This window comes from Mizuhopecten yessoensis, unplaced genomic scaffold (genome assembly GCF_002113885.1).
Source record: "Mizuhopecten yessoensis strain PY_sf001 unplaced genomic scaffold, ASM211388v2 scaffold1869, whole genome shotgun sequence".
In the NCBI taxonomy this organism is placed as follows: Eukaryota; Metazoa; Mollusca; class Bivalvia; order Pectinida; family Pectinidae; genus Mizuhopecten; species Mizuhopecten yessoensis.
In genome coordinates this window covers 154,740-166,877 of record NW_018404262.1, presented here as the reverse complement: position 1 = coordinate 166,877, position 12,138 = coordinate 154,740, and the positions used below count along the sequence as shown (strand labels likewise).

Sequence of the window (12,138 nt, the reverse complement as noted above, 5' to 3'; positions counted from 1 at the left end):
GACATCAAACAACAGAAACTGTTCAACGTATTGTTCCTGAATGACTCTGAGGGCATCTTGAATGATGTACTGCAAAGCATATTTACAATGCTTCATAACATTCTGTAACTTGCTGAAACGAACCATGGAGCAGAACTTCTAAAAATGCATCCCTTTTTAACAGGTATCGGCAGTAATGAGAGGGAATCAAACATATGTTGCTAGTTATGAAAGTTAGCAAGTATATGCATGTTAAATTAACTCGTTAATATGTTTATTTTTTTCGGGAAGGGTTCAGAAAAATCACTTACATTGACAGAGATAATAAGTCAGTTCAAATTCTCAATGAATATATGCACACTTATTTTGTGTATGAGATGTCATCGCAAATTGTATTTATGATCGTTTATATATATGGCCTGTTTCTTTCTTTGGTTTTCATTCTGTCCGAATCATAGTGATGGGCTGATGATTGATTATAATCGAAAATAGATCAGTTTGCCCTTTCTGATTCCGATTATCAATTACAAATTCATTAATTGATATAATCGGTTTATCATTGAAATTAAAATATTTAAATCTCTTCCATGTACAGTATGCTTCGAAAGTCATATATTGTAATGATTTATACTATATGATTAATAAAAATGCATAAAAGTTGCTTGATATTTATTCATTATAAAAGAACCAAACCTCATGTATAGTGAACAACTCTGTCTATTGATGTGATGGTAGTGTTCTCACTTAATTTTGGTATTCAGTCCAAAACAATTATAAACTGATTATACAAGCTGCTTAATCATCGATGGGTTTACTACTTCCGATAACAAACCGATTATCGATTATGATTTTAAACCGATTGCCCTTCACTACCAAATCAGAATATAATGTGATATGTTTGGCATGTGACTAAATGAAATGCAGCTGACTTGGTTTATATGAAATGCAGCTAACTTGGTTTATATGAAATGCAGAATCTGTAATTGTAACTTAGTGAAAATAATAATATTTAAGGCATGACAAATTGATCACCATGAAAAGCAAAATGATAAGTAAATTAGAACCTGTCTTTTTCTAGTAAAGCAGTTTTATTTCCTGAGTGCCAACTTTTTTTCTGACACAAGGCACATTCCTAGTGGTTAAAAACTTTAAACCCGAGCCCTGTAAAATGATGACCTAACTTTGAACTATCAATCCCAGCTTATGAAGATTCGAATAAAGGACAGAAAAGAAGATCAGCAGTTAGAATAATTGTAGTCGGGCGGCACAGTGGATAGTGCACTTGCTTTTCACCAAGGCAGCCGGGGTTCGATTCCCCGATCAGATATATAAAGGTTGTGGGTTTTCTCCTGGTTCTCCTCCCACAGTAAGGCAGTCGGGCCAACAAGAGTGATCAGTATAAGTTGTAAAGCTTGTTTCATAATTGTTGTAAAATAAATAAAGTTAATATTTTAATCAGAATATCATACAACTAATGAAGATCTTACGATGGTGAGCCAGGATTCCTCTTGGATCTCTCTCTTCCTTTGTTTTATTTCATTAGAAGTAACATCGTCTGGATAACAGCTGTCGGGTAATAAACAGTGTCATGAATTTTTCATTTCAGATTGTGGAACAGAATCCTGACTTGTATGGACTGAGGCGGTCAGGCCGGTCTAAGAAGGAGCCCATTAGGTACACCTCCATTGTAAGTTTTTACACCCTCCACTAGGTATATCACCAACAACATTGTGCATGCTGTTCGCTCGGTCAGTCAGAAAAAAAAATGTCTGCTTTAAACTGATCATGATCAGTCATTTATATTGTTGTGGGTTTGTTGGGTTAGATAGAGCTGTACTAGGTGATTTTAGAAACTATTTTAATGAAATTGAAAAAGTTACTAAAACATGAGATTATTATTTATGCATTGAGGCAATAAATAAATCTGTGTCTCAGATTTTGTTGTTAAATTTCTCTAGTTAAATAGCTAGAGAGATATGTGGATTTCATTGTGAAATCTCGGATGTAAACACATTAAATAAAGATATACTTGTAATACAATCAACTTGTCCTGTTTCTGGAGATTTTTTAGAGTTCCAGACATCTTTTTTAAAGCTCTTGTCTGGAACTCTAAAAAATCTCCAGAAACAGCTTTAAAAAAGATGAGTCTAGGGTTGCTTTCACATATCCTGTTGAAACAGTCACGGTGGTACAGAAAGGTTTTGTGATAAATGTATAAACATGGACAGGAATTGGGCTTATCAAATGATCTTAGGTCAAAATGCAGTTTTAGAGTTTTGAGACATATGACAATAAATCAAGAATTATGTGTGCTTTTAACTGTACTAAATTGTAGAACGTGTCCTTAATTTTTTGTTAAACAGCATTGTTAAATGCAGTGTAAACTAGGGATTCAGTCAGTAAGTTTCAGCCAGGAAAGTCTGAATCCTTCAATATGCAAGAGACAAATTTTCAAGAGGTCACCGTTGGTCCCTATCTGTGCCTGTCTTTCCTTTTAAGGTTCAGTTTATACAGTTGAATGGGATATGCAAAAGAAGCTAAGGACTATATATAAAGCCTGCTTTTCAGATATCGATGTAGTTATATAACATTTCAAGTAATAAACATTTAAATAAAAAAAGCATTGAAAGAATAGCACTGGGAATAGCTGTGAATTCATTTTAGATTTATATTGGAAAATCCCGATTTTAGATAATTTCACCATTTACCCAATTGCAAAGAAAGGTAATAACACAATGCTGGAGATTGTATGATAAGATGAGAACATGGATAAAACAAGGTTACTGATGGAAGAGTATGATCACATTAGACCATGGATAAAACAAGGTTACTGGTGGAAGAGTATGATCACATTAGAACATGGATAAAAGAAGGTTACTGATGGGAGAGTATGATCACATTAGAACATAGATAAAACAAGGTTACTGATGGAAGAGTATGATCACATTAGACCATGGATAAAACAAGGTTACTGGTGGAAGAGTATGATCACATTAGAACATGGATAAAACAAGGTTACTGATGGGAGAGTATGATCACATTAGAACATGGATAAAACAAGGTTACTGGTGGAAGATTGAAAGACTTGGTTATGAGAACTTCCTATCATTTGTTGTAGAATGAAAGTGATGATGGGGATTCTTCAGGCAAGAAACGATCCCGGAGAAAAGGGTGAGTAACCTGGCTTATGTTTTAAATATTATTTATTGAAAGACTTTATTTCTTAATTTACAAAAAACAACACTTGAAAACAAATCTAGACCTTTTTCAAAGTTATTTGTAATAGACTTATAACTGAACAAATTGGTATGGTGTTATATTTTGCACTTTAACTCTGAAAATGGAATTGTTATATTATTCTGATGAAAGTTTGAAGTTAAAGAAGCACGATTCATGGAAATTTCTATATTTTGGTGATACCAGTGTATTTATGTGTCGAGATGATACAGCGGCAGTAGAACAGGAAATGACTTGGCTTTAGTTGTAACATATATGTATGGTTGATTTTTAGTTGTAACATACATGTATGGTTGATTTTTAGTTGTAACATACATGAATGGTTGATTTCAGGTCTGGGGACTGGGGCGGTAGTCATAGCACCAGTGACAGTGACAGTGGATCAAGTGACGGCTACAAAGCTGCTATCCGACAAAAACGGTAAGACAGATAGCAAAACATTTCCCTGGAGAGTTCTCACCTGTAGTTACCTTGAAGACAAATGTGTGCCATAAATAGATAAACATAAACATGAGAACTGCGTATAAATACCAGAATAAAGGTAATGTTGTTGTAAAGTGTGATCATTTGATATCATTGCCAGCCAGGATACTAGTTTCTTTAGGTCACCTGAGCTTTAGCTCAAGTGACCTAATTGCTATCCGTCTTCGTCCGTCGTCCGTTAACATTTAACATTTTCAACTTAAGCTGAAATACTGACAAAGGGATTTCATTAATATTTCATGGGTAGGTTACTGACATCTCCCTGACCAAGTGTTGTTATTTTTCGGGTCGATCAGAAATCCAATAGGGCCGCCACGGCCGCCTTTTTGAAAAACTATTTCAAACTTAAAAACAAGTTCTAATAGGCCGATTTAACTGAAACTCGGTCTAGGAATGATCAGCTCATGGTCCTTACAAACTTAAGTTAACATTATACTTTACTATTTTGTACTCAAATTGGTACATATTTCAACAACAAAAATAAATACTGTAGGACTCGGGTGACGGTTTATGCCCATGGGCCTCTTGTTTTTCATACAATCAAAATCGTTACGGCGTCAACAAGCCGTGTTCAAAAAGAACACGCCAACAAACCGAACGGTTGTTTCAGCGTGTCACTCACTGCATCTGTCTCGTCGATTGGTCGATAGAACGTTTGAGGTCGGTGTCGTCCCTGTTTTCAGAAGCAGTGTACAACAATGTATCTTTTTGGAGACTTGTTGTTTGCGCGCATTGTCAACTAAAGATTACGCATACACGTATATGGAAATGTAAAATTTACATTGCATGTACATGTTTCAAACAATGTGTCATGACTTGTTTCGTTTGATGTGTACTTATCCATATTTTCGTGAACTGTAATGGTATTTCTGATTACAAGAGGGCAAACTGAAGAATATTACACATGCTTGAAAGCTGTCCATACCGGCCGCTGCACTGAAAAGTAATATCACAGAACGGTGCAAGATTCGGCAACTCATTCAGTTAAATAACTTTCATACCTCCTTAAATATATTTGTAAATTATATAATAACAACGATGTGCACGAAAACGATAACATTATTTTTAATAATAAAAGTAAGTGTACAATCGAGGCAAGAAACTGTTATTCAATGCAAAGAAGTACTTTTATGTATACAGTTTTATGTGAGAATATTGTCATGACAAATAAACTGTATTAAGCTTTATTGGCTGCTGATTATCGTTGCATGAACAATTTAAAGGTAGGAATAATGACCAAAACAAGACTTTCCTGATTTACGTACCGTGCGACGCTATTTATTTGGATATAATTTTCCAAAGTCTATTTTATCAAAACTAATGAGAGTTGGGAGAAAAATTTAATCAGAACCCTCGTTGTCTCCAACATATTTCAACTATGCATATTTTCTGCCAATATTGATCGTTTATCCCCAAATATTCGCCAAAATACCGGAAGTGTCCTTTCCAGGGTACAGTAACGCCGGTTCAACGGCCTACGTACCTTTGATGGTATTTCGCGTTCTTTTTATAGAACCACTTGCCCGAAATATCAAATTGTGATAAAAAGAAAAAGTGGATGGTATCTATTTATGAAAAACGAACAAACATTTTTGGAACTGATAGTATAGTATTGTATAAAGAACATTGATATTTATCTAAAAAATGTCCCGATATGGGTACAGTGACGTTAGATAACCTGTGTGCCGATAGTACATTGTGTACCCACGAATGTCAGCTGCAGTGTTACTCTAGATGGAGCGTATCCATGGAGATAATTCCCCGGAAAATGATACCTTATTGATTTCGTTTTTATTAAGTTTTTGTTCAATATTGAATAAATATTGCAGTTACAATTGAAACTGTTTAGTTTTTATCAAGACAGGAAATATTCATAAGCAGTCACAGTCAGGGTCATAGGAACGTGTCAAGTCCCTGTGTACGCAATAGCATGTGGATATGCTCAACGAAACAGTCTAATATGGCAATTAATTGATATATAGATATATAAGTATGTTGTTTGAAACATTTACAAATATATTTAACACGTATACGTTTGCATGTAAACGTTACAAATAAAAAAGTCAAGTGAACTATCAGAGACGTTTAATACGTCTCTGGTTCTATGGTATTACTTTTCAGTGCAGTGGCCGGTATGGACAGCTTTCAAGCATTTGTAATGTTCTTCATTTTACCCTCTTGTAATCAGAAATACCATAACAGTTCAGGAAAATGTGGATAAGTACACATCAAACGAAACAAGTCATGACACATGGTTTGAAACATGTACATGCAATGTAAATTTTACATTTCCATATACGTGTATGCGTAATCTTAGGTTGACAATGAGCGCAAACAACAAGTCTCTGAAGAAGATACATTGTTGTACACTGCTTCTGAAAACAAGGATGACACCGACCTCAAACGTTCTATTGATTAATTGACGAGCCAGATGCAGTAAGTGACATGCTGAAACAACCGTTCGGTTTGTTGGCGTGTTCTTTTTGAACACGGCTTGTTGACGCCGTAATGATTTTAATTGTAAGTTGTTAATTAGCTTCTGAACGTTGATATTTTACTTTCCATAAATGCTTCCCAAAATACATATGAAACAGGCTAGTTTGAAATCTATTTAAATTGAAAAATATTTTATGTTACTTTATTTGTAAATTATAATGTTATAAAGGATAAATGCATACAAATTAAGTTGAATAGGGCAATTTGCTCTTTAAGAAATCTTTAACATTGCGCTATCTTTTCTTAACAGACCACCACAGTCAAAGAGGTCTTCCCGTCGCCCAACAAAGACACAACATCGACGAGCAGCAGGAGGGAAAAGGAGGGAGAGGCGCCTGTCTGACTCGTACGACTCTGACAGTGATGAAGATCGCAGGACGTCCTTTAGAAACACTGCCAGTAAGATTAGGTAGGTATTCTATACAATTGGTGGCATGCTTGCTTTACTGCTGATCCTCATAATATCATCATCATCTCTATATTCACAATAAGTTAGCCAGATAATTCAGGTCAATTTATAAACTTGTCTGAATAACTATTTAGGGTTGTTCTGTTACTTCTGATAAAACTGCATGGATTTCCTGATATTTATCTAGTGTATTATTTACTAATTGAAAGTTATAGGAGAGTAAATGACATTCAATAGCTAAAACTGACTGGATTGTATTAATTGAAACATTTCTTGGGATACTTAGGATTCTTGAATTTTCTCATAATTTTCATTCTGAAAAAAATCATCTGATGGTGGGCTATTCAAATTACCTTGCGTCCTTGGTCTGTCCGTGGTTTGCCCTTAAACAGTTCTTGTTATCGCTATTTTTCAGGAAGTACCAGAGGGATCTTTCTCAAATTTTATATGTAGGTTCCCCTTGGTCCCTAGTTATGCATATTTACTTTTGAGACTGATCAGATAAACAAAATGGCCAGCCGACTGGCGGCCGTCTTCAATTTTTGACATTGAAGGATTGTTAGTGCTATTTTTCAGGAATAACTTGAGGGAGCTTTCTCAAATTTGATAGGTAGGTTCCCCTTGATCCCTAGTTGTGCATGTTATATTTTGAGATTGATCATAAAAACAAAATGGCCAAAGGAAGAACTAAACTGATCTTCCTCATATTGCAACGATCAGTTCTATTTCTTTCATATTAAGTATTGTACTAGTAAATAATGTGAAATGGCAAACTCACTTTGAAGGTTGTCTTTCATGTAGATTTCGCCCTAAATTTTTCTCATTTTCTTGAAAGTATTTTTTATACCAAAGTTTTTGTGAATTTAAAATCAAATAAAAAAACCTTGCCGTTGTAATTGTTCAAATTCACTTGTAATAGAAATATTCATTGGTTAGGTATATGAATTGATTTGAATGACTCATTTCTTATCTTTTGTAGCCTTAAATTCATCCCTCATTATAATGACTTAAAAAGTAATATTTGAAAAAATGTTCTGCAGGGAGAAAGAGTAGTTTCTTCATATCAATCGCCATTGATGATGTAGATAGGACCCATAGATAATTGCTTTAGGCTGGAGTGACCACTCCTGCTGGACAGCTATTGAATGGTCCCCATCGATATCCCCCACTTACTACAGGACCCTTGCGCCACACACCACAAAGTAACTGACTGGGGGTGGTCATTGCCCGACTAGGACAGCCTTTACTGGTGGTGGTCATTGCCTGACTAGGGCAGCCTTTACTGGTGGTGGTCGTTGCCCGACTAGACAGCCTTTACTGGTGGTGGTCTTTGCCCGACTTGGACAGCCTTTACTGGTGGTGATCATTGCCTTACTAGTGCAGCCTTTACTGGTGGTGGTCATTCCCTGACTAGGACAGCCTTTACTGGGGGTGGTCATTGCCCGACTAGGACAGCCTTTCCTGGTGTTGATCATTGCCTGACTAGGGCAGCCTTGACTGGTGGTGGTCATTGCCCGACTAGACAGCATTTACTGGTGGTGGTCATTGCCTGACTAGCACAGCCTTTACTGGTGGTGGTCATTACCTGACTAGGCCAGCCTTTACTGGTGGTGGTCATTGCCTGACTAGGACAGCCTTTACTGGTGGTGGTCATTGCCCGACTTGGACAGCCTTTACTGGTGGTGGTCATTGCCTGACTAGGACAGCCTTTACTGGGGGTGGTCATTGCCTGACTAGGGCAGCCTTTTCTGGTGGTGGTCATTGCCTGACTAGGACAGCCTTTACTGGGGGTGGTCATTGCCCGACTTGGACAGCCTTTACTGGTGGTGGTCATTGCCCGACTTGGACAGCCTGTACTGGTGGTGGTCATTGCCTGACTAGGACAGCCTTTACTGGGGGTGGTCATTGCCTGACTAGGACAGCCTTTACTGGTGGTGGTCATTGCCTGACTAGGGCAGCCTTTTGATTTAATCAGTGTACTTGCAAAACACGGAAACGGTTTTGATCCCGACCCAATAACAACATATAAATTTGTAGGGCATGAAGAAATTAATACTAATGTCCCTTGTTGGTACCTTGCCTGCCCGTCGGGATTTAGTTCTTCTTGTACACTTTTATAAACATTTATGATATTCAACAGGTTTTGAATTGAAAACAATATTCCAGGTGGCCTCTTGTTTTCTGGAATAGCCCTTCAAGATAAATAAAATGTTTCCAAAACATTTCTTCGATAATATGAGCTGTACTTAAATATTTCCTCAATTTCTTGTTCCTTAAATGTGTCCAGAATTCTTCAAGACTGTTGGAGATTAGAAGTTATGAATATATACTTAAATTTACTAAGTCTGGCCATGTTGATGAATGATTATATTCAATAGGACAGTGATTTTACTCATTAGAGGCTGTACCTTAGAAGGGGGAGAAATGTGCTGTATTTCAGAAATGACACGAGAATTTCAAAGACTTTAAATGAGAAGCATGTAAAGAAAGGGGGAGGGGGGTTGATTGAATATAAAATATTCTTGAAAAGGGAAAAATGGTAATTAACTTTCTTCTGTTGATTATATTTTTTTATTTCTGAAAAATATCTATAATTTAAATAGCAAGAAATTTAGTAAAATTTGGGAGGGGATGTGTCTGATAAAATCGCTGTATGCACATATATATCAGTACAAATAGTACTGATAGATTTCTTCTTGTGTGACTCAGGGGCAAAGCAACAGGGAACAAGCTTAACAAAGCTCCCGCCCTACGACGGAAAAGTGCAAAGAAAAATGTTAGGTAAGGCATGGATTGTTGTCTTTGCCCGCCTTACTTATTGTCAGTTTTTGATCATTTCTTCCGTCAAGTTTGCAAGTCGTTGCTGTTGTGCACTATATTGAATCAATGCAGTTAGTTAAAGATGTTCCAGAATAAAAAGTTAGACCCTTTTATCTTAAACATTGTGAAATATGTGTTCCAAGAACTCTTCTTCTTATACTTTGCTTGTTACACTTTCTACCTCCCCTTATCAAAGAATTAATGTCATATTGTGAAGCATAGCTTATTTCATTTTCATTTCTCATTCTTATTTTATATGTATGTTTTCTTTGTAGAAACAATTCATATCCCTCTCAGGATATTACAGTATGAAGCATCAGTTGTTAAGGTTTTAAGTAGTAAAGGCAACTCTAGGTGGAGATAACTTTTTATACGCCCGTAAACTTTGACAGAAGTATTATGGTATGGGGTTGGTCGTCCGTCCGTCTGTCCGGCGTAAACTTTTGTTTGTCCGGCAATCTTTTCCTACCTTTTTTCGACCGATCTCTTTGCAATTTGGTATACATTATAATCATGATATGAAGTTATGTCTCCCTTAAAAGAATTTTGATTTGACAATTTTTCCAAAAGTTATTGCCCTTTGTTCATTTCAGTATTTGATTTTTGTCCGGTGATCTCCTACATTTTTCAACAGATCTCTTTGAAACTTAGCAGGCTAAATAATCATGATATGTTGTTGTGTTTCATTGAAAAGAATTTTGATTTGACGAATTTTGCAAAAGTTATTGCCCTTTGTTTATTTCAGTATTTGATTTTTGTCTGGTGATCTCCTACATTTGTCAACGGATCTCTTTGAAACTTGGTATACATTATGATTATGATATGAAGTTGTGTCTCCCTTAAAAGAATTTTTATTCAACGAATTTTGCTAAAGTTATTGCCCTTTGTTCATTTCAGTATTTGATTTTTTGTCTGGAGATTTTCTCTTACATTTTTATAGCATGTCAGCTTACCACTCTTAGAATGATGCATATCATATTTCAATGTAAGAAAGTATATAACACTATATGGCATTCGACGGGCTATATTGTTCCACGCTGCGGTACTCTTGTTGTAAATGCATACCTGATGGATATTGTCGAATTTTCGTCCATGATATGATCTCATGATCTCATAGGATCACTAAATCTATGTTTGCATGACTGTCTGATTTTAATTTAGTACTTCACCTTTTTTATGTTCTTTAAAAAATTTGATTCATTTAGGTGTGCTGTTATAATTCATTTCATGGTATAATTTATTATCAAACATCATGATCAGTACACTGTTGTCTTTTGATTCTGTTTCTTTCTTGTAGAATACAAGTATCTCACATGATGCAAAAGTGTTTTTGATATTGTCTATCAGCAGTTTGAATTCTGAACCAGTCAATATAAGAGGTCATTGGTAAATAAGAACTGTCACACAAACAGCCTCTTTCGCCCAACTTATTACTTACTTTACTGCTTTTAACCCAGAACTAGAAGGGGAGGCGATCAGATCTTGGCTATTACCAAAGTTTCTTCAATGGCATTTGATAACCATCTCATACCTTTGAAATGTTATTTAGTTCAAACAAAAAACTTTGAACTGCAACATATCTCGACTTGCATGATAAGTGATGAAAGCTTTGTAGCTGTAGCCAGTGCCTTGTACTGTTAAACATTGACCACTTTATTTCTACAGTTACAAGGAGCAGTCGGATGATCGCACTGATTCTGACGACCTGATAGAGGTGGCACCAGGAGAAGAGGCGGCGGAGCCTGTTGTTGAGGACAACAGAGAGTGTATAGAGAAAATCCTTGGCGATAGGATGGGACGCAAAATAGGTAAACAACCATAAACCATAAAATTGGAGGAACCCCATGGAATCATTTTGACATGAATGATGAGGGGTTTTATGTGTATATTCCTACACAGAATTGCAATCGGTGATATATTTCCTGATTTGCAAAAATTATCCATCATATTAAAAGTCTAAAATTAATGTGAAATTTATTTCCCGCACACAAATGTATTGTTTTAGCAGAAAAAGGGGCAAAGATGTACTGGTGAGATATATTATGGAATTTAACCTACTGGTTTCGGTTTCTGTCTAGCCATTGGCAGTAAGACAACCATCTACAATGTACAGGACAACGGTGACCCTAACGACGGCTGTGACCCCAAGACAGAGGAGACGTCCCAGCAGTACCTCATCAAATGGAAAAACTGGGCTCATATCCACAACACCTGGGAGTCGTACGATAATCTCAAGGAGCAGAAGGTTCATGGACTCAAGAGGCTGGAGAATTACATCAAGAAAACCAACGAGATTAAAGAATGGTATGCATTGCTAGAATCAGTTGGGAGAGGGGCTCTTATAGGTGTTATAAGCCCAAATCAAAAGAGAACTTTCATATTATATATATATTATTCACAATTGTTTTCATGTGAGTTTTTATTAGCTCACCTGGCACGAAGTGCCAAGTGAGCTTATGCCGTGGTGCGGCGTCCGTCGTCCGTCCGTCCGGCCGTCCGTCGGCCGTCCGTCGGCCGGCGTCAATATTTTACTTTAAACGACTTCTTCTTAATAACCGAAAGGCCTAGGGTGATGATATTTGGCCAGAAGCAAACTGGGATGAAGGGCTACCAAGTTTGTTCAAATAAATGACCTTCATCTATTTTCAAGGTCACAGGGGTCAAATATGTTAAAAACTTTAAACAACTTCTTCTCAATAACCAAACTGCCCAGG

The 12,138-nt window shown here is 36.4% G+C and overlaps 1 protein-coding gene across 1 annotated transcript in view; it reads left to right on the top strand.

Moving 5' to 3' along the window:
- LOC110441543 (chromodomain-helicase-DNA-binding protein 1-like) overlaps positions 1-12,138 on the top strand; it is a 67,767-nt gene that overhangs the window by 13,872 nt on the left and 41,757 nt on the right. Inside the window, exons 5-10 of the mRNA XM_021484724.1 lie at positions 1,586-1,666; positions 3,098-3,150; positions 3,550-3,636; positions 6,446-6,604; positions 11,090-11,232; positions 11,503-11,728. Coding sequence (XP_021340399.1) covers positions 1,586-1,666; positions 3,098-3,150; positions 3,550-3,636; positions 6,446-6,604; positions 11,090-11,232; positions 11,503-11,728 — 749 coding nt within the window. The remainder of the gene's footprint in view (positions 1-1,585; positions 1,667-3,097; positions 3,151-3,549; positions 3,637-6,445; positions 6,605-11,089; positions 11,233-11,502; positions 11,729-12,138) is intronic.